The sequence below is a fragment of the Barbus barbus genome (genome assembly GCF_936440315.1).
Source record: "Barbus barbus genome assembly, chromosome: 16".
NCBI classification, from domain to species: domain Eukaryota; kingdom Metazoa; phylum Chordata; class Actinopteri; order Cypriniformes; family Cyprinidae; genus Barbus; species Barbus barbus.
The window spans coordinates 16,053,268-16,077,237 of record NC_136744.1 but is presented as its reverse complement, the minus strand read 5'-3'; the positions used below and the strand labels follow the sequence as shown (position 1 = coordinate 16,077,237).

General features: G+C 40.1%; 1 protein-coding gene across 6 annotated transcripts in view; it reads left to right on the top strand.

Moving 5' to 3' along the window:
* LOC306882224 (adenosine kinase-like) overlaps positions 1-23,970 on the top strand; it is a 188,806-nt gene that overhangs the window by 156,283 nt on the left and 8,553 nt on the right. For 4 of the 6 annotated variants that reach the window (XM_079436719.1, XM_079436721.1, XM_079436722.1 and 1 more), the window contains 2 exons: positions 8,717-8,752; positions 17,586-17,700. In XM_079436719.1, the coding sequence (XP_079292845.1) occupies positions 8,717-8,752; positions 17,586-17,700 (151 nt within the window). Of the gene's footprint in view, positions 1-8,716; positions 8,753-15,791; positions 16,109-17,585; positions 17,701-23,970 lie in introns of all 6 variants that reach the window. The other 2 variants (XR_013785226.1, XR_013785227.1) reach the window with 1 other exon arrangement.

Here is a 23,970-nt window from a genome sequence, read left to right as displayed (position 1 = left end):
ATGCACCCGTGTTTGTTGTCCATAACATACGCCTGCCCATACCATAACCCCACCGCCACCATGGGCCACTCCATCCACAACGTTGACATCAAACCGCTAACCCACACGATGCAATACACGCTGTCTGCCATCTGCCCTGTACAGTGCAAACCGGGATTCATCCGTGAAGAGAACACATCTCCAAAGTGTCAGACGCCATCGAATGTGAGCATTTGCCCACTCAAGTCAGTTACGATGACGAACTGCATTCAGGTCGAGACCCCGATGAGGACAACGAGCATGCAGGTGAGCTTCCCTGAGACGGTTTCTGATTCTTTGGTTATGCAAACTGATTGTTGCAGCAGCTGTCCGGGTGGCTGGTCTCAGACGATCTTGGAGGTGAAGATGCTGGATGTGGAGGTCCTGGGCTGGTGTGGTTACACGTGGTCTGCGGTTGTGAGGCCGGTTGGATGTACTGCCAAATTCTCTGAAACTCCTTTGGAGATGGCTTATGGTAGAGAAATGAACATTCAATTCACGGCAACAGCTCTGGTGGACATTCCTGCAGTCAGCATGCCAATTGCACGCTCCCTCAAAACTTGCGACATCTGTGGCATTGTGCTGTGATTAAAACTGCACATTTTAGAATGGCCTTCTAGTGTGGCCAGCTTAAGGCACACCTGTGCAATAATCATACTGTCTAATCAGCATCTTGATATGCCACACCTGTGAGGTGGATGGATTATCTCTGCAAAGTGCTCACTAACACAGATTTAGACATATTTGTGAACAATATTTGAGAGAAATAGGCCTTTTGTGTACATAGAAAAAGTCTTAGATCTTTGAGTTCAGCTCAAGCCCCATAAATTTGCTATACATTACTGCCATAATGTATGTACTATACTACTTTTTGAAGATTTTCATTACAATGATTGTTGTTGTAATAACTTGTTAGTAAGATTAGAAATATTATTATTATTACGTTTAAAAATCATATAGAAAAAGCATCATAAATGTCTGTGCTCTTTAAAGTCGTGACGTATTGTCAAGTATGGTGACCCATACTCGAAATTGGTGCTCTGCGTTTAACCCATCCAAGTGCACACACACAGCAGTGAGTAGTGAACAAATGCACACACACACACACACACACACCGTGAACACACACCCGGATCAGTGGGCAGCCATGCTGCGGCGCCCGGGGAGCAGTTGGGGGTTCGGTGCCTTGCTCAAGGGCACCTCAGTCGTGGTATTGAGGGTGGAGAGAGCGCTGGACATTCACTTCCCCCACCTACAATTCCTGTCGGCCGGGGACTCGAACTCGCAACCTTTAGATTACGAGTCCGACTCTCTAACCATTAGGCCACGACTTCCCCAGTGGGAAGTCCCCATTTTACATAAAACAAATACTTCTGTAGATTTATAGTCCATCCTAGTCGGTTTTTATATCTCAGCGATGATAGTTGTGGGCTTGTATGTGTCGCTGCTGGATCAGATAGGGTCACAATAGAAAAGTTAAGCTAACCACTATAATCGGAGGACTCGGGAGGCTTTCCCCAGAATATCCCTCACATTGAGCCACAGAGGCCATTTTCAGCTTGATGGGGAGTTCCATAACACAGATTTGAGGGTGAGAGTGAACCTGGGCCAGCACTGCCTTTAATAGGGACGGCAGCAGAGGCGTCTGGCTCTCTTTAGAGACGCAGAGTGATGATTGATGAAAGACACGGTATTGTGTTGAGGGCCGATCAATAGCTGCCACCAAGCCCAGTGTATTTCTGCCACTGTGGAGTTGAGTGTAGGATGTCAGCTGGTTGTTGCTAGGATGATTTGGGAAAGTTTAACACCAACCCGCTCTGACGCCCCACACATCAGTCATTTTGGGTAACAGAAGGGTTTCACGGTCATTTCTGACACGCGCACACACAAACACATCTGTGAATGTATGTCTCCTATTGATCTTCTCGTGTGTGGGGTACTTATGATGTTTGCAGTGAAGTACCTCTCATTAGTGACTTTACTATTATCGCTCACCATTTAGTTCAGCTGACACCATTATACAAGGCTGTTAAAAGCCAATTCATAAAACAAGTAGTTATGGTTCTAAATTCTGATTGGATGAGCCATGATTGAAGGTATTATAAAATTGGGCTGCACGATACATCGTTTCAGCATCGATATTGCGATGTGCGCATCTGTGATGTGCAATGTTTAGTATACTGATCGTTATATTTATACTGATCATTTTCATGACAGTTTCGTTTTATGTATTTATTTTAAACAAATACTTTAACTTTTTTTTTGCTGAAAATGTTTTTTTTTTTAACCTTTCCTTAAGACTGTTGGTAGAATTTGAGTAGATTTACATCTGTTAATCGGCTAATGCTAATCATTTTAAATTGGTAAAAAATTGGCCAGTTAATTGATCTTTCACTAATTTACATTTTTTTGAAAGCTTGTAGAAGTAAAAACAGTGTTTGTCAAGAGTTTCAACAAAAGAAAAGGAATTTCTTTGCTTTTTAATGACTAGGTATTAAGTAATAGTCATGATGTAAGAATAGCAATGATTTATGATGTAGCCAGTCTAAATTTAGTGCGAAATGTAATGTTTTTGAGCCATTTCAGCTGCTCTAATAGGTTTTGTTATCCCTGAGGATGACTACATCGAACAAGTGACTCATCTGAAGCAGCTCATATGTGTGTGTCTGACTAGTCTGGAACTCTGTGGTCTTGCTTATGTATGTGTGTGTGTGTGAATGCGTGGTCTCTATTTACTGTTAGCCTGTGTTAATCGTGCAATAGCTTGAGCTACTGTCAGATTCCCACAACCTTGTTTGTGCGCTAACTTGCATTCCTGCGATGAAGTGCGGACAATGGCTGGCTTTGAAAGTGATCGGAACGTACTCGGATTGCGCCAATAAGGCTGTCATTGAGGGAGATGTCATGTGCCCTGGGCGGGGGTGTTTTGGGTTTTTGTTGTTGTTTCTCCACCTCTCTTAACAGGCCATGCCATACAGGCCAGGAGAGACACGGTAGTCAGCACTCATGACTTTGGTAATGATATCATTACAGCTAGTCATTGCTTCTCATGCATTGTTTAACAAAGACATGTTTGAAGTGCTCAGCAGAGAGCTCAGGCAGAGCTTTCTCAGCTTGCAAGCTGAATCAAAAGGCGGAGAGCAGATCAAGAGCAGGAGACACCTTTTTAAGCTCTCCACTTGCCAGAGAGAAGAAAGTTAAATTAACATCCCAAAATGACAGCATGTAAAAAGCTTTTTTTTTTTTTTTAATTCAACACTCTTCTCCATATAGAGTGAACTTGGACCCTTAATGTTATTTCATTACAATATACTACTTTCAAAAAACAATTTTATTTGATGAAAAATAAAGTAGTATTGTGAAATATCAATACAAATAATTACATATTAAAATGATTGATTTCTGTTTTAATGTTAAAATGTCATTTATTCCTGTGATGGCAAAGCTGAATTTTCGGCAGCCATTACTCTGGTCTTTAGTGTCACATGATCCTTCAGAAATCATTCTTATGTGCTGATTTGGTGCTGAAGAAATGTTTCTTCTTATCAATGTTGAAAAAAATTGCTGCTAAATATTTTTTGTGGAAACCGTAATAAACTACCATTAAAAAGTGTTGTATAAGATAAAAAATATGATTTTTTTTTTTTTTTTTTTTTTTAGCAAGGATGCATTAAATTGGCCAAAAGTGAAAGTAAAGACGTTAATAATGTTACAAAAGTTTCAAATAAATCCGAAGAATCCTAAAAGAAATGTCTCATGGTTTCCAGAATATTAGAAAGCACAACTATTTTCAACATTGATATAATACATTAAAGATAACAAGAACCATTATTAATAATCCAGCACCAATAATAATAAAGCACTAAATCTGCATATTAGAATAATTTCTCAACATTCATGTAAACTGAAGGCTGAACTAATGGCTGTTATTTATCACAAGAATAAATTACGTTTAATAAAATACAATAAAATTAAAGACACTTGTACATTTTCAATCGTGGTTTAGATCAGGCCACTTTATATGCAGATGGGATGTTTTGACAATCTTGTTATCATGGCTGCAGTGTGGTTTTTTTTTTTTTTGAATGTACCCTGTGGATATTTTCGTTCTCCTCTGAATTGTCACATGCTCGTTGTTCTTACGCCAGCGGGAGTGGAGCAGTTAACAGAGGTGAGCCGCAGGAAAAGCAGGCCCAGCCCCCCCCCCCCACACACACACACACACACACACACACACACACACACACACACACACACACACTGCTTCTGCAGTCCACCTGGGCGCCCGCCATCTGCAGCCACATCAACATCCATCATCCCACACGCTCTAAACGGCATCAACACACGCTCACATCCAGGATACCAGAACACATCTCACGCCGATTTACAGAGCATGCCCATAGCATTTCTCAACCTCAGATCTCTGTGGTATCTAAAATGAAGCATCATAAACCTAAGTTTGACAGCGCTGAACTCAATAATAAAGTTGTTTTTTTCTGCAGGCCTGGTAAAGTCAGTAGTTATTTTTTTGTTTGCCCTGCCAACATTTTCACGTGGCTGCAAAATGTTATTTAGCAGCATATTTTTTAAGCGTCAGAATTTTAATGTATCACGAGCCAATTTGGATACAAATTTGCAGAAATATTTGTATTCAGTAGCTTTGAGGATGGATGGATGGATGGATGGATAGATATTTGTAAAATATTTTTATTGCTTTTAACGCTACATAAAATATAGCATAAATGCTCATATATATACATATACACAAGTACCCATATACATACATGTACATACACATAAAAAAAATCAAACAGTACAATCAAATAAAATAAATAAATCTTCCTAGTACAAGACCATTTTTTTCTTACATATCTTCTATTATCTCATCAAATATATCCCTTTATTACATTCTTTATAAATGGTTTTTATAACCAGTGATGCCTTGCCCTAACTTTTGTTTCAATAGGAAATGTATTGACATGAGAGAAAAATGTGTCTTTCTCAAGGTCACAGTGGTGGAAGGTGGTCTCAGTAACTTCATGTATTGCTGCTTTTACGGTTTCAACCTCAGGATGTGACCTTTGGGTTTGCAGCCTAGCGACATAACCACTGCATCGTGTCATTCGCGGCCGATCAGCTATTTACTGATGTAATTTTAAGCTTTGTTTGCGGCTATATCTGGGCGACATGTCATCAGTAATGGAAGTGGTGTCTAGGACAGGCTTCGCTTACTCCCAGCTCTTTAGCAGTAATTGCATCTGGTGGTGGTAAGTATAGGATTAGTGGCTTTAGATAAATTTCCACCAAAAGGGCCTGTCTTCTGTGGCTTGTTTGTCGCTCTCTCTGTCTCTCTCCTTCATCCGTCCGTCTCGCTGTCTGTCTGTCTCTATTGGTTTGTCGGTTGCGTGTCTTGCTCCAGTTGGCCTGCTGCATTCTCAGGGGAGTACCTTTAACACCTCAGCAGTGCTGGCTTTCTTCTCTCTAATCTTCCCCTTCCCCTTCCCAGATTACTGTATCAATAACCATCTGCCGGCCCCCTCAGACAGCACTGCCCTGGTACAGTCCCAGCCTGTGGCCATACAGTCCTGCCTCATGCAGGATTACGTGGGACGTTTGAGACAACGTAATGAAATTGCACTGTGATTGGCCTGTGAGTAACCAACAGTTGCATCTTTGTTTTTCTTTCTCTCTGAGCTCCCGCTGGTTCACCAGTGTTTGTCACCAGCGCAAAAACAATGTGGGGAAAAATAGCATCTTATGACCGTGTGGTCAAGTTGGTTCTCTTTTTTGTTTTTGCTGCTGTTATTTTCTTCTTCGTTTAGCTAGTTGATGATTTTAGAGCTCAACCCATCCCTCAGGCGGTGTGTTTTGTTGAACTTTTTTAGGTCCCTTCCTCTTGCACCTGGCATGGCTAACCCACTGGCCCAATTCACAAAGATAAATACTCTCTTAATTTTCTGCTTTGAACTTCATCACAACATGGATAACCGCACAGGATGGAGATGAAAGTGGGCGCTGAAGTAAATAATCAGTGAGGTTGGGCCTCGCAAGCTCCCCGGCCCGGTCTGTCAGGGCCACATTTCTAACCCAGACCAGATGACAGTGTACACTCACCCTGACACTCCTCACCTCCTCTATGCCACCTTTGTTCTTCTCCGTCCATCTTCTTTCATGATCTATTTTTGTGCCATTCCCAAGTCTGTCGAGCGTAATGTTTTTTTTATGCCATATCCAGTATACACCATACTTAAGTTTAATTTGTAGACACAACAAGTTAGCAATTTGTTGGTTTAATCCATGAACTGAACAAACACTGTGGTTCTGTGATGCCTTCAAAACATTTCAGCCCATTTGTTTCAGTTGCCTGACATGACAAGTTCTGGCTCAGCCAATGAAGTGCACCATTGCATGCCCACTTTTTTTAGCTGTCTTGGTGGCGGAAATATTTTTCCAATTCATTTTTCCCATAGGGATTTTTAAAAACCTTTTGTAAAAGAGTTGTAGGGCATGAAACAAACCATGTACATTACATTGTGAAGCAAAAAAACAAAGACAAATGTACCTAACAGCTTTGAGGCGAGGTAAAAATATGTAACTCAAATATTAAAATAAAATTTTTGCTAGTTCCAGACCCGTTCTCTGATTCGCTACAGAATTATAGGCAATGTATATTTCACCAGGAATCTGAATCTTTGAAAGTTATCATAAATCAAAACCCCTATGGAGGGAATTAACGAGATTTCTTTTCTTCGGGATCCCGACTCTATAGTTTGGAGCGGGACTACCTGTCTGTATGATCATAGCAGATGGTAAAATATTTGGGAAATCTGTTGGGAAATGTATACATAAGGCAATTATACAATTACACAAAGCCTTTAAAATTGATTTGTGAAGATTTGTTGTTTATGAAAAATATTTAGCTGTCGTAAGCCATTTTCACTCTGAGCATGTGAAATGTCTTCGAAACCTACCGTAAACATGAGATGTTTGTCATGCTCTAGGCCTAGGGCTTCTCTTTTTAGCAAATAAATATCAAATAGTAATAAATTTGCATATTCCAAATAATAATGTAAAACTATTTGCATACATATGAATGGAAGTCAGTGGAGTACAAAGTCTTGTGTGATAGCAGCCTTGCATGTATTTTATCTCCTCACAGAATATGATGAGATTGGCTTCTGTCATTTGACATGTCTCTAGCTTCTTCCTAATTATGAAGCACAAAGCCTTGGATATGGTTCTGTTTAGTCTGTTGTGCCAATAGTGACTTTTAAAGTGTAGATTTATTACAAGTCCAGCATTTCATAGTCTTGCCTAGTAAAGAGGGTCTATTGCAGTTTTCCAGTGGGGTTGCATTAACTCTAATTCCTGGAGCTAATATTGAAATAATGCTGCTTAATCACTCTTAATAAAAGAGTGGCTCACCTTGGCTGCATTATCAGATCATTGAGCTGTAATTGGTGTCATGAAACCTAGTGGTGGGTTATCTCCGTGGGGACTGGAATTTTTCCCCAACTTTATGGCGCAAAGATTAACCTTGGAGTGTTTGACCTCTGTGCAGTGAACCCAAACATGGGTGTAGCTGCAGCTCTGTGACCCGGAAAAGGGAACATCATCTGACTGGAACCAAATACAAAAACCGCTAAATGCCAGGTTGGAGTTTGAGTGATGTCAGATGGTCTATTATAGATTAATGTACATGTCTCAGCTCTATAATGCAGTGTCTGTGACAGACAGACAGACTGCAGGTGGTCTCGGCCCCTTATATCCATGAAGCACTGGTTCTTTCCACCCCCTCTTCCTCTCTAAAGGCCGAGGTTGTCACAACTGGTCCCTAGAGCCGTTCAGTTGAGCAAAGGGCGAAGCCCAGCACACGTAATTGGAATATTTTAACCCTTGCAGAGCCCTTTTATCATCTGAAATAAAGCGGTTTTATTCATCTTGCTTGAGCTTCAGGTATTTTATGAGTAAAGGCCTGTTATCGTCCATTGGTGTGGTCACTAACATAGTTATTTTTGTACTTGGTGTGAATGACATTCGCTGCAACTAGCTTACAATACCATACTAACTTATCATACCATAAGCATACATTGGATACATTGACACATCAGAATATTTTAAATCATTATAATTCGCTATTTAATTCATGCCAAATGCATGAGAGTAACCCCACACGGTTGTGAGTGAATCTGCATCTCTAGACGCAGCTGAAAAATTTGCAGTCATGCTATTTTAAAGTCCAATTCCCGCTATTTGCCTCAAACTCCTAATTTGCTGCTTATTAATACGTATTGGGAAGAATTAGGGATGTAGAATATGGTCATGCAGAATATGTGCTTAAGTGCTAATAAATAGCCAGTCATGCTAATGCGCAACTAATAAATGTTTATAGTTGGTCCCTATACTAAAGTGTTACTAAATTTGCTTATGAATAGTGTATAGTGAAGTTTCAATGCATTGATATATAATTGTATTGGCATGCCTGTAACCAATTTTTCTTTAAATTTTATAAATTACAAATTTGAATTATTAGGTCAAGAAAAACTAATTTTCCACTTTCACTGAAAGAACTGAAGGATATATAATGTATATCCTGTTCTACATACTCTAACAGAGCTTTGAAATGTGTCCTAAATTAAATATCATTGCTACACTAAGCTCTTATTAATTAAGGCTGCATGTGTGCTTTGTTTTGCAGGAGGCCGCCGCGTTTGCACGAGAACAAGGCTTTGAGGTGAGTGGATGGAGGATCACACACTAAACAGATCCTAAAGGATTATTTTTCAGCTGATAATGAAGTTCTTTTTCGGACAGTGATTGATGTGCTATTATACTCTCTTGGCCCCCTTGCAGTGGTCGCCATGGCAACCTGGCAGTCGTCATGGTTTCTTTGTTCAGCCAGCACTCTGGCTCACACACTCTCTCTCTTTCTCACACACACACTTACACACACACACACACACACACACACACACAAACACATTTTCTCCCCTACTCTCACACATTCTCTTCTCCTCTTTCTCTCTCTCTCTCTCTCTCTCTCTCTCTCTCTCTCTCTCTCTCTCTCGCTCTCTCGTCCCCCTCCTTTTCTGTTGTGACGCATTCCTCCCAGGTCTGCACCCAACATCGCCTACAGATGTTATTTATTGAATTTTGAGAATGCTCTTGGGAGGAGAAAAAGAAATCCTTAGGGGCTACTTTCAATTCTGTCTGTGTACTGGGCAGGGCCGGCAGGTGCCTTTGTCGAGGAACCCACCTTGTTGGCTTCATTAGACCGCGTGAGGATCCGCTCAATTATACCACGCCGCACCTGCTCATAAATACTGGATCACCTTCCCCTCCAGTCTGAGAATGTGGAAACACTGATTGGCCTTGTTTGCACATAACACGTCAAAACAATGAGTTATCTCTCTGAATATCAGGGAAATGCAAATGTAATAGTAGTGTTTCTCGTCTCATATTCACAAGTAAACATGGGGGGGGGGGGGTAAATGTGAATTCTTAAGTAAATGTGAGTTTAGGAACAGCACGCTTAAATAATTGAAGTGGCTTATCTTTTTTCAAATGCAGTGCTATCCGCCTGAATGTGTTTCGTCTCAGTATGAATAATTGTCTTCCAGGATCACTCAAGGTGCGATCGACGTGACTGGAATGCAAAGTAGATTCTGGCAGCAGAGTAAGTTAGAGAGAGAGAGGGAGGGAGAGATAGAGAGCATGCAGGGGCGAGAGAGAGAGAGGAGGAGCAGTTCGTGAGCCAGGGAGATAGAGGGGGGGGGGGGGGCGAGAGCTTGCATCGCACAGAGTAAATATATAAATGGCAAGCACTGTCACACACTGTGAGTACCTCTTCACTGATTTCACACACGTCATGTTGATTTAGGGCTCAGAGAAAAGGGAATCTTTGACATACGAGTCTTTGCCCCTGATTTTGCTTCAGAAATAAACATCTCAACAGAGTATGGCAGCTGAAATGTAAGCATTTAGTGAAAGGACGGAGAGAAATCTAGAAAACGCTCGTTTCAGGCCCCAAACGTGCTAAGAAGCATGTCATCTTTTGTCTTTCGATCTTATTCATATACGCCTCCACACATCAGCTGACTTTCCACATCTGTGCGTCTGCAGACCGATTCTCAGTTTGTGGTTTGTAGCATCACAGATGTGCTCCCCCTCATTTATCGACAATAAACTTTGTACCCCACTCGTACCTAGAGCGAAAACCAAGGTTTTATTTTATTGGGTAATAAACCAATAAAGCCACAAAAGCTGTTTCCATCCAAGTTGGGAATTTAATTTATTTGAAAAATCATAATATTGTGAAATCAGTTTTTAAATAAACCGTTTCCAGCGTTTAGGCGCAAAATAGATATGGAAATTGTAGCAGCTGTGGTCCTTTTTTTATTATTTAATTACTTCTGACTTTTTAAATGAACATTTAGGAAGTTATTCAGTAAATTAGGTTTTTAATTATAATTTTTTTTGCTTGCCTTTTGACATTTTATTATAATATAATATAATATAATGCTTCATTTACAACAGAAATTTAAAAACAAAAAAATCATCCACCAGGTTTATACTTTAAGGTGCATTTTGAATTTATAATATTTCAGGAACATGTGTTTTCATTGTTTGCCAGGTATTGCCAATTTGTTTAATGTATAATATAACATTTATTAAATATATATTTCCTTCTGAAAAAAGTAGACATTTTTAAGGTGCATGAATGTATTTATTTATTTTTTATTATTATTGTATTAAGTTTCATTATATTGATGTATCCTCCCAGCATTTTTATGCAATATCTCAGAATTTGCATAAAATACATGGATGGAAACCTGGATAATGATATGCATTATTGTGGTTGTAGGCACTCTAAATCTCGTGGTCTTCCCAGGAAGCCTGTTCTTCAATACAAACTTCCAATAAGCTCTGTGATTATCCAAAGAACTCCCTAGTAAACGCTGCTAGACATGCTGTACCTTTGTAAAGAGATTTTTCTCACGTCTTAAACAATGTGGCAACATTCAGAAGTGTGAAAGAAGAGTGTTTTTACAATACAGCTCTGCATCTTGTGAAAATCTACATGCTTTATGAAAGTGAAAATCAAACACTTCTGCTTAGCGTCAATCCATTTCCCTTGCTTCAAAGAGATAGCTTGTTAATAAATCAATTTGCATCTCAAGAAGGTAGATAAGATTATTTTCTCTCTGTATTGAGCCGGTATTAGATCTGGCTCGCAGTGTGATCTGATCCTCATCTGTTTTACTTAAATACCCTTAGATGTTGAATCCGCCGCAGGGTAATTGATGTTCTATTGGCTGCTGTTCCTCCTACAGATTACAATGAAGGAGCTGTTTTATTAGCTTTAATATGGACACAGAATTGGACACCCTAATAATGCAGGGTTTTTTTCGCCTGCTTTCATCATTATTAAAGGAGAACATCTCTTATAATCACTGACAGCTACATTATGGCTTTCATGAACTGATGGTTACCAGTGAATGGAGAGATATTGTGGTTAAGCTTAATTAAGCTTGTGCTTATGTTTTTTACGCTTAACCTTCATTACACACCCCTCTGATCAAACACAGTTATTGAGTAGCAAGTAGTCAATGGCATGAATATGCTAATGTATGTCTGAGACCTTAGCAGGGAACGATGTAGTCTGGTCTTTTACACTGAAGGGTTAGTTCACCCAAAAAATCTGCCATAATTTACTCACCCTCATGTCATTCCAAACATGACTAACTGATGACTTCTGTAGAACACAACAGAAAATATTTAGAAGAATATTTTCAGTTTTTGTCCATACAATGAAAAAGTTAATGGGGTCCAAAACCAACACTAACAAAAACATTTTCCAAAAAATCATCTTTGGTATTACACAAAAGAAAGCCATCGGGAAATTGTGAAAGCAGCATTTCCGTCCCATCCTATCCGTCCCAGCTGCTGTGGCACTTTTTAGTTAATGAGTTACTTCAAAACACTTCAAAATGCAAACCACTTTGTTTGCCAGAGATCAGCAGCAACTTCTTTTTTTTTCTTGAGCCAATTGCTCATCACATGCCTTGTAGAGGCAAAGTCATGTAACTTTTTGATGGAACTCTAGGAATTTATTTGGTCTGTTCTTGATAATTGTTTAAAGTGCCCTATTATGGGTAATAAAAGGTTCATATTTTGGTTTTGGGAGTCTACAACAGGATGACATGCATGCAAGGTCCAAAAACACTTTAATTGTCTTACAATATGCATTTGTTTTTTCCTTACTTGCTATTCACTCATCAATTCCTTTTTCCAAACCCCTCCTTTGCGTGACGCTAATCTGCCGTGATTGGTCCGATTGTTCTCATTTAAATTTCATCATGTCTGTAATGCCTGATAAAGCAGTGTTTGTGAGGGCAGTGCTGCTTTGTGTACAGCGTTAGCAGGGAAACCGCTGTTTTTACCACTCCAAAAGTAGCACCTAGTGGCAAATAATGAATTTGCATTTTCATTCAGACCAACTGGAAAGGACCAACAAGTGGGCGGGCAATAGGCTAATGTTTCATGTTGATGTCAACATGAAATGGCTTGGGATTTGTTTTGAAAACGACTCGATTCAATGCTTCAGATCCTGCTTTTTCTTTTGAGAGACAATAACTTTATACACGGTGCACTTTCAGATTTAAAACTTTGCAGGATGTTTTCATTCACTTTCATTCGCTGTTACGCACTGCATGAAAGTTAATTCTCAAAAATCCATAATAGGGGAACTTTAATTGTTGTTTATGCTTTCATTTTATTACCAAGATTGATTATAATATTTATTAAAAATAGTTCATATTTAACACGCATATTTGTTTCAAGCAACAAGTGTATACTTTTAAAGCTCACTTTTAAAATGACATGAAGGTGAGTAAATGATGACAGGATCTTAATTTTTGTGTGAAATCTCTTTAAGACAAAGAAACATGACTTCTAAACCACAGCCTCAATTCGTCTCACTTTTTACATTCAGTCTCAGTGACAAATTGGCTTCAACAAGCCCTGGAATCCAGTATCACAATATTAACCACTCCATTAGCACCTCTGTAGACTCCCACTATGCATCTCCCTTCTCTCCTCCTTGGGAACGATCAACCTTTTAGTGGTGATTAGAGGCTGTGTTTGGGGAAGTGATTAAAAGCCCCCTACGCAATTTAGCTGGAGCAAGTTAGCGCCAGTGGGAGAAACCGCAACATGGAAGCACGCATCCCACGGCAGCTACTCCTAACAGTCTCCGCAGCTCTCTGCCCCCCACCGCAGCACCTGTCTGCAGGAGAGATGCGCACAGAAAGCCTCTTTATTCCCAGAAGGGCTCTTGCCTTTCTCTGTCTGGACTGAAGGATCCAGTTGTGATGTGTCTTGATGGGTTAATTATGAGAATAGCTCTGACAGTTGATATTCAGATCAAAGCGAACAGGCGTTCGGTCCCTCTCGGTCCCTCAGGCATATATGTATTCACACCAGCAGATAGCTATGCAGAGATAAGTGCCTGAGAGTGAGGCGGGAAGGCTAATTTATACCCCACACCTCCCAAATTCTCTCTCCCCCCCTCCCTCTCCCTCCCAACTGTTCTGCATCCAACTCGCCCCTCCTCTACCACCCCCCCACCCAAAAAAAAAATCATGCTACTAAAAATTAAACGACTCTTTAGAAGTGAATGATTAATCTAATGAAGCTGCAGAGGTGTTCTACTTCTGCTAATGAAGCCTTGCATTCTAATAAGTCACAGGCATACACTGTAATCATAATTGAAATGCCAAGCAGGGTTAAAGACAAACTGTGATCGCAGATGTTGCAGTGCCAAGATATATATGTAGAAAGAAAACGAGTAGGCAGTGGCTGCTGGGGGCTTTTATTCAGAGCTCAGGGCCCTTGGACTCCAGCTAAACAGCTGTTTTTCAATGGGCAATCGCTGTATCCTGAATACATATAACAGACTTCTCGGCTTTTACAAGCGCCTTGCAAGTTTCTATGCGTGCAGACTCCCCTATGTCTGAAATGAAACGCCTCGCTCTTCTAGGAGTAAAAAAAAAAAGCTGGAATGACACGAAGAGTTTGCATTGCTGATTTGCATTGTTCGAGGCCAAGAAAAGAGTAAATTATGAGTAATGCTATTCAGGCACGTCAGACATTTAATCTGCGCAGTTGAATGGAGCTCCATTATGAATGACTCCATAGGTGCCTGTACAACCCCCTCCCCTCTGGGTCTCCTGGCGATTAAGTGTTCATGAGCATGTGTAGTAACACTCTCTCATGGCTATCATGTGTTTGATAGTTATAATGACGGGATAATGGTGGGCTTGTAGGCAGCCACTTCAGCTGATACCGTAAAACAGTAAGGTTTTTATAGAGCCCTGGGCTCTGCTTAAAACAAGCCGCCACATTCATACTTGCCTGCTTTCTGGGTCTAGCCTTGGACCTATACTGTCTGTGGTTGAGTTTTCCAGAGAAGACGTTATCTAGTTAGTTTTGCATTCTGGTGTTGGCTCCGATCGGAACACTGTTAACCTTTCCCAAAGCATGCTGTATTAATGATTTCATCCATATTTATGAAGTAGCTTTATACTTGTTGTGGGGGGGCTTTTTATTGTATTTCTATTAAAATGTTGGTCACTAGTACATTTTAACCTGATGCTTCACAGTAAATTTGGTCTTAAGGTGTGGTCACATTTATCATGGTTTTGTAAATTCCCTTTGGGTGATTGGCATTTGGCATTTTTGCTTTTATTCAGATAGAATAGTTGACCTTGGGTTGTCTGAAGCACAGTTGCGCTATATATCCAAGCACTGCAAGGTCTCAAAATCTAGTCATTTCAATAAGAATCAAAGCAATTGGGAATTACCAATGCAGATTTCACATTGGGTTCAACTGGTCACAAAAAATTTTTGTTGACCAAGCCTTGGTTTGTAAGTGTCTTCTGTGTGAGCTGTGCTTCTTTTATTGCTACTCTATTAACAATAGAAAATAAACCTTTTTTGCCTGCACCTTTAGTGTCCTGTTATTGAAAAACGTGGATCACTTAGCCAATTTCACTTGCAATACACATGCAAACAAAAACAACTGCCTGGCAGTGTAAACTCACAAGTCAATATCTTGAACCGCAAGTTCTGCAGTAAGCTGATTGAATCCGTTCGGCGCTCTGCTGATTGGCCAGACTGCAGGAAAGCGGACCCTTTCTGTCGAGTGAGGAGGGAGACAGAGGTGATGAGGCAGCTGGACCTGCCTGGGACCCCACACTACCTCGCCATTAACAAAAATGTCAAGGGCTGGTGGCTGCCTTGGCCAAGCAGCCTCTCTAGCCTGCTTTTGGCAGTGGGACGAGTGGACATGTGACAGACTCAAAGCTTTGGCAGGGTTGGACTGCCTCAGACCCTCTTACTGAGGCTTTGTGTGACTGGAGGTGGGGGGATGGTATCGAACCACCAGCACTCAACCCCTTAGATCAACCCAGCCCCCAGCACCGAACCCATTCCACACACACACACACACCCACCCCCCACATCCCAGCTCCTTCTGTCCAGTGTCAGCTGGGAGGTGAGAGGACTAGGAAATGCAGATGATCTCACTCAATTCCCTAAACATCAATCACTCACACACTTAACTGTTAGTTCTATACTAATTATTTAATTTATATATTTAATTATATATCTGAAAAATAATTTACATATAGAAGTTATAGTATTATTTATTTGCAGATGTCATTTGAATTCATATTTTCTTTAATTCAATGAAATGTTTTGGTTTCCAAAAGGGTCAAAATAATTTTGGACCTGCTGTAGGTGTGGACAGTGCTCTGATCTGCATGCTTGGAGCCTACTCCCACCTGGTCAAAGCTGGCACCCCAATCAGGATCTTGTACTTTGACTTCTTCGGTGCCCTCAACATGCCTCTCCGACTTGGTAACCAGCTCAGCGCGATACCAGCGAACGCCTCCACAATCTCCTAAATCATAGACTATTTTACCAGCAGGCAGAAGTTTGCGAGGCTCCAGGGAGAGAGCGTGGAGGTGATCTAGTTCCACAGGTTGCTTGGAGTTCACTTAAACAGCAGACTGTACTGGACAAACAAGTAAGCTGTGCAATACCAGAAAGGTCAGATCAGGAAGCGCAGGTTTTTTAGCATGTACAACAGGCTGCTATAGGTATATTTGGCTATTTTATTTGATGCTTTTCCAGGCAAAAATGTTCTGTTAGTGGCATCTCTATTGCTGGACTCATTAGAAGTCCTTAGTCAAATTCTACAAACAATTCTATTCATCCTTGGAGTATTGTATAGCAGTAGTAGTAATGTCTTGTTCCACAACAGTATTATGAAAGAGAAAGTGATTATGAAAAAGAAACCCTGAGCCAAAATTATGTTTGAAGGTGTTAATGGTTCTTGTATGGGCATTCCGTACATACTGTGCAAAAAATACTCTCAGAATTCCCTGCGCTATAGCAAAACAGCTTAAGAATCTACTGCACGAGCAGTGTAGTCCGTTTCTCAAACGAATGACTCTTATTAACTGGTTCTTAGTGAATCAGAAATATACAGCGTGACTACTGTAATATTCACAAACTAATGACTCTTATGAGCCGGTTCTTATTGAATCAAAGACATACAGTTCAACCAGTGTTGTCCGATTCCCAAACGAAATGATTCTTATGAGGTGGTTTTAAATGAACTAAAAACATATGGTGTAGTCTGAATTTGATTATTTTTCTTTGTCATGAATCAAACCCATATAGCTCTGCCAGTTCCCAAATGAATGACTCCGAATGTCTGTTTCTTTTGAATGATTATTTTTAGTGAGTCAAACAGTTTGCGACCAACTGTGCTTTGTCAGTCAGTCAGTCTGACTTAACTAGTAAACCTCAAATCCACAGAAATATATTTTTAACATACAGACAGTGATACATGTTACTGTCTTTGTCTACACAAATATGCACACATGCATATTTGTATATAGTAAATCTATTTGCATCCTATCCAAAACAATTTCTGAATGACTGCCTGCATCATTTAATCCTAAAGAAGCATTTCATTGCTAGATCCTACGATTGCATCGGATTACTTATTACATCAGTTTTCCCATTTTTTTGTGCGTTTTTGTTGTTACATTTTAAACTTGTTTATTCAATCATTGGTTCTCTCCCATCATTTCGAACAACTGCTAGACTGTCCAGCTTTTTTCTTGAAAGAAAATTGGCGTATTGCAGATGTAGCTGTTCAAAAGCCAGAAGACTGTATATATCTTTGGATTGCTTTAAAGCCACCGAGCGATACATGCATCATTTTAGTGTCTTGTTAGCATTTAAACTTGTCTTTGGAATGAATACGTGAGTCATGGGTGATGTGATTACACATGACATTTAGCATTTCGACACAACAGCCATTCTGAGTGAGATGTAGTTGGCAATTGCAGTCACTAAACATGCTCAGTATGTACGATGATGACTCGGGTGCATGTTTTACAAGCTGCTGTATTAAAGTAAATCTAATCTGATCTGGAAGAACTTAATATTTGCTTCTTACCCTCAAGTGTTTTATTTTTTCTCCCGTGCAGACTGAAGACATTTTGGAGATTGCGAAGAAGGCCCAAAGCTTACCCAAAGAGAACAAGAAAAGGCAGAGGATTGTTGTGTTCACCCAAGGCAAAGAAGGAACTATAATGACCAAAGGTGCGTGGGTCAGTTTTCATCTCTTCGGAATTAGGTTTTCATAATCACGCTTTTAGTTCAGGACTGTCACATGTTAAAAAGAAATAAAACAACCCCCAGAAACACTTTATTTACAGTTGGAATGATGTTGATAGATTTCCTCTGTAAATGTTAGTGAATAGCCTCAAACAAGGTCATCTTAAGAATAGAATGCCGTTCTCTCTGGTGGCTTTCGATGTTGCTCAGTGTGAAATGAATTTGCCCTTGGCAATGACCTCCTATCTCTCAGATGCAGAATTTGAATCCAAAGGGCTGTTGCAGTCACATTGCTATGGTAACTGAGTGGTGGGGGATCTTTCTGTGGAGTGGATAAGTTTAACCGAATAGTGGGGAAAGCATAACAGTTGTAGCTGATTAAACCAGCGGGGTTTGAAGTAGAAAGCAGGGAGGCAGCAGGAATGTAAAGGGGACAGGCTGAGCTGTTTATGCTCTTCTCCTGCTCTTCATTTCTTCTCCTTTTGCACCTGCCAGAACGATATTCCTCTCTTTACAGTCCGCCAGTGCCCAGTCTCGGCTTAATTCCATTTGTTCAGGATAATTCGCCTTTTATTGCCTTTTGTATTTTGATTCATTGAATTTCACAGTGTTCTTACAATAAATTGTCGAGGTTGGACATTATTTAAATCTCTTGGGAACACAATGAGCGGCTACTCTTGCAACGCTCTCGAGACCCTGGAAAAACGATGAGGTAAACATGGTACATGACCTTTAGACGCAAAAACCCTGAAGAGGTTTGACCTAGCACATACGCACCAGCTAGTTGAGCCTTGGTGCTCATGCAAGAAACAAGTTTGAATCCAGTCTGCGTCCAGTTTTTCCTCCCTCTCTGCTAAAAATGGTGAAAACAGAGTTGATAATTTATGGTTTTGAAAGAAATCTCTTATGTTCTCCAAGGCTGCTATTATTTGACCAAAAAATACAGTAAAATGTAATATACTGAAATATTACAATTCAAAATAACTGTTCTACTTTAATATCTTTTAAAAATGTAATTTGTTCCCGTGATGGCAAAGCTGTTTTTTTTTTTAGCAGCCATTACTAAGTTGGTTCTCAAAAACATTTCTTATTATTATTATCAATGTTGAACAGTTGTACTGCTTAATATTTTTTGTGGAATTATGGCATTTATTTCAGAATTCTTTGAATAGAAAGTTCGAAAGAACAGCATATATTTCAAATAGAACAACATGTAACATTTCATAACATTATAAATATATTTACTGTCACTTCGTCAATTTAATCCTTGCTGAATTAAAGTATTCCTTTTAAAGAAAAATATTTTGAATGGTAGTGTATGTCATCATGCTATTAATTTGAATTTATTTAATACGATTGTATAAATCAGTCTTTTTTTTCTGACCATATTTAATTAATGGATTAATTACATTTAAACTGTTTATTTTCTTATCAAAGCTTATTTTTACTGAACATTCTTAAACAGTTAAATAATTATAATCCTATAACATTGTCAATAATTTTTACCAATGGTGACATGAGTGCCTAAGGTTTTCGACCACTGATGCAATAAAATGCCTTGTTAAGATTGTTCGCTGATTTCATAGGCCTCACTCTTAGTGACTTGACACATGACATCCCAATGACACCGCAGGCCTCTCCGAGTCCCCTTGCCCCGTTAGCTTATAGGTCTAATCCTATTCACAGGATTGAAGTGTTGTTAAACAGAGCTGTCGCAGAGCTCTGTATTATACAATTTACACAACATGTTACCAGAGTAACGTGGCAATTCTGGCTGTATTGGTTCCACTGTGCTGCGTTTATCACACAAACGCTAATAGCATTAGTCCCCCTGGGCTGATAAGGCTGCTCAGGCAATTGCTACTCCTGTAAAGCCTCATCAGAGGAAAGCGCTACAAGACAATCCTTTCCTTTTGCTACAGAACCGCCTCGCTCCCACTTGTTCCTAGCTAACTTTCAGCCTAAGCATCGGCTTTAGAGAAAATACTCTCCTGGAGGCATTTTACACTGCGCTGAGGAAAAAGGCAGGCTCGGCTAACCTCCTGCAGCCCTTTCAAAAGGAGCCGTGGGATCGGCGGCAACCCCCGGCGAACCTATGCGAAGTGAACGAGGACGTCGCACACAAGGTAGTTGGCCGTAAAAAATTTCAGGCGTCACACGAGCGCCGAATAAGTGGGTTCAAATAGCAGGGGCGACGGAGAAGGAGAGGGACGTTATTGCTCCCCGCTGCCTCCACCAATAAACATCAATATAAAAGAGAATTGAAGATTTGCTCAGCCTCCCAGAGGCTGTGCTCTGATGCCATCTGATCTCTACATTTCATTTGCAATTTGCTGTCTATGTGGGGATGTGATCATTCAGCAGGCTCTGAATGTCACAATGAAGTTGTTTTAATGGTGATTAAGAAGGCTGGGATGATGGGCCCTGGGGGCGACGCTCCAAAGAGATGCAGATTTGTTATTGTGTAGTTCCTCTTTGTGCGCGCCCGGCTTTCTCTCGCGGCATAAACGCAGGCTGTCCTCGCCCCTCCACATTAATTTCCTTAATGAAAGCTGCCAGAAGAGGAGCCCTTAATGAAGCACCTTTGTGACATCGCTGAACAGAGCGCAGCCCTGCTGGCGCACCTATTACAGGCTCGTATTAAGAGCGCGGCACCCACAGTCTTTGATCTAATGATGGCTGAGTGTGCAGGGTCGCCCAGGGGTTCCGGCAGGGACGACGGCGTCACGGGGAGGAAGAGAGTCTGTGATGTTCTATTAGTACTTTCCCTCCTCCGTGAGTTCACGTGTTAAGCTAACTTAATCGCACTCTTCGTGACCGCTTTGCAAAATAGAATGTCCCGTTTAATCCCAAACTACTTGATGTGTAGGAATGTAGCCCAACGAGGGCAGGCTGACAGTTTCGGGTAGAGTCATGACTCATAAGTGTCGCACTTTACTCTAACTTCCTGGAACCGAGGTTCGAGAGAGCGATAACCTTTGTGTTCCTTTTAATATCACAAGAAGTGAAACTAACACCACAACAGGAGGGGCGTTTTTGCATTCCTGCAGAGAGAGAGTGAGAGAGAGCGAGGCTGCTGCAGTTTTGTTTATTTTCCAGTCGACTTTATAAACTCCACTGTTCAGTGATATCTGGACGTGACCATATCCTTATCTAGGCTGGAAAACACTGGGCTTGGATGTGGTTGTCCAAACTCAAGCACATGTGATTTAAAGGGATAGTCCACCCAAAAATGAAAATTGTCATCGTTTACTCACCCTCATGTTATTGTGTATGACTGACTTCTCCAAAGTTCTTCTCCAAAGTTTCCCTGGTGTTTTGCAGGCTACATTAAAGTTGGCATAAAATGAAAATTCATCTTATTTTCTAAATGCATGTTATAGATTGAGTAGTTAATCCATGCATATGTTTGATTTCTTAAAAAAAACAACTAAGATTTGAGCTCATAATTTGAATTAAAATGTCATAAATCTACAACTTTTCCTTGGTGACACATGCAGGACTTCTGCAATGATTTACTCTGCATAAACCCTGCCCCTTTGCTATAAGTGACTGCAAGCATTTATTCAGATCTGCTTCCATCAACTAATGTATATAACCAAGTCCTGCCCTACATTTTTTTTTTTTTCCTTTTTCAATAATCTGTTTCACTCAGATGTACATCACAGTATGGAAGAAAAGTTCTGTCGCTACTTCTGTATCATTGTGACTCTAAGAGTTAAAGAAATAAATTGCCTTTACTTCAGTTGCGAATAATTCTAAAGTCACTCCATGTAATCCATTTTGTTTTTGTCATCCTACTAAAGAGGAACATTTTCATTCCTGCTCCTGGAGAGGTGCTGCTCGTCTTGAAACTTATTCGGGAGGAATGTGTCTAATGCGCTGTCTGATTTACCTGCACCTAATGAACTCCCTAGAGGAGCCTTTTCATTTCAGTCTGTTTTCCTCCATCTCCGTGAGCCTTTAGCAAAGGTCATTATGCACTCATAAACGCACACGCTCCTCCTGTGTGTGCGTGCGTTCACACTCTCCCTCACATTTTTCTTATGTTAGGGCTATTATTCTGTAATGTTTGCCCGTCCTTGTTTGTCTCTCATTAACGCAATGCACCTTTGACGCTGCTGAGCTAAAACAGAAATGCTGTAAACAGCCAGTTAGTGGCTGCTTGTTTTGATGGGCTTAAAAAGCAAAAGAAAAGAGCTATAAGACGTAGCATTGATTGATTACGTAAACAGCCTCTGTCATGACTTTACTGACACAAGGTGGACTGAACTTTCCTGTTTAGGCACCGTAGTTTGTATGTCAGAGTAAAAAAATTAAAAGTAGCCTAATTGTATTTCTTGCAGTCCCAATTTCCTATCTCAAATTGTGACTTTATGTCTCACAACTGCAATATTATTTCATAACTGAAACTATTTTTTCACAGTTTGGACTTTATTTCTCACAATTAATACTTTAACATTTTTCTTGACATATTTTACAGTCTGTCATTGTGAGTTGAGATTTCTTTCTCTTTCTCATACCTGCAATTTTAATTTTAAATTTTGTTTTGGTTTCTGTTTTGATTTTAAATCTCACAAATGCAAATTTCTCACACAATTCCAACTTAAAGGGGTCATATTATACTTTTTAAAAGATCACTATTTTGTGTATTTGGTGTAACAGAATATGTTGACATGCTCTAATGTTCAAAAAACACTTTTTTTTTTTTTCAAAAATATTTTACAGTATTGTAGGTCCTCTATGCCCCGCCTCTCTCAAACGCGTCGTTTTCTACAAAGTCCGTCCTTCCAACAAGTGCATTCTGCCCTGATTAGCCAACTGAAACAGTGCATTGTGATTGGCCAAACACCGCAAGCTCTTGTCGGAAATGTTACGCCCTTTCCATAATTGTGAGCTTCATCTTTCAAAATAAATGTAAAGACACAGTAATGATGCTCGTATGTGTTTACACACGAGCCGCGATTAAGACAGCTGACTCCACTGTGATGTGACCCTGTCTCACTCACTCACTCACTTACACACACACACACACACACACACACACACGACAGTCGATAGCAAATACTTAAACTAATAACAAAACATACTTGCAGTCGCTGATTCAGAAACACGCGATTGTAATAGCAGTCAGAATTACCTCCTCTCCTAGGTTCATGAAGCAGTCATCCATAAAATGCGTTGCTTTTCTGTTGTAAGTAATTTTAATGATTCCTAAATGCATCTACTTTCGGAAGGCCAAATAAAGTGCTTTTGTATAGCACACAGTGTCTCCCTGACATGGCTGCATCAACACTACTGCGGTTACTGAAACCACGCCGCCTTTCTTTTGCGTGAACATTTTGGGGCGGCATTATGCAAATATTTCCACATCGTGACGTAGACGTAGGGGCGTGTTTGAATGAGCCGCTTTAGGGGGCGTGGCAGACTCTTAACTTTAAAGAATATCTCTTTGGTTTTAACACTTTAGTCTTTGCAACTTCAGGGATCTTATCTATGCTTGTAACACTCCAAAGAGAAAAGAAAACTTAATCGTATCATATGACCCCTTTAATATCATTACAGATTTTTTTGCTGCTTGCTTATCATGATAGTGACCTATACATCTCACAATTGAAATTGAAACTTTGTATCTCCCAGTCTCTAATTCTCATAATTTTAACTTTAGATCTCAAAAGTGACGTTTTATATTTTTGTTTTTTCTTATTTTAAATTAAACAATTGCCTTTATTTTTACTTTGAGGTGGAAATAAGCTGACTTTCTCACAACTGTAAACTTATTTTTCATAATGGACATCTCTAAACGTGACATTCTATTTCTATTTATCTTTTTTTTCATTTTATATTATATAGATATCTCAATTCTGGTAGAATTTACTCATATGTGCATCTTTATCTCACAATTGTGACGTTTTCTATCATGTTTTATTAAAACTCACAATTACCTTTTATTTTTACTCTTTTCAAGCACCGATTTTGAATTCACCTCATGAAATTTGAGCATATGCATCGCATTCATTCAGTATCTCACTCGTGATGGGAAGGGCAATGGATGAAGACCTCCTCACGTCCGCCAAATCGATCGTGACATCATCACCGCTCGTCTTCAGCTAATTAGCATGGCTCAGAGGCGAGGGGATCTGATCAGTGTCTCGCTTTGAAAAGGGCAAAACTGCCTCTTAAAGCTCTCTCCGTCCCAGACTCCTGATTATTTGTGCCGGTTATCTCCTGCCACTCTCGGCATGGTGGGTGCCC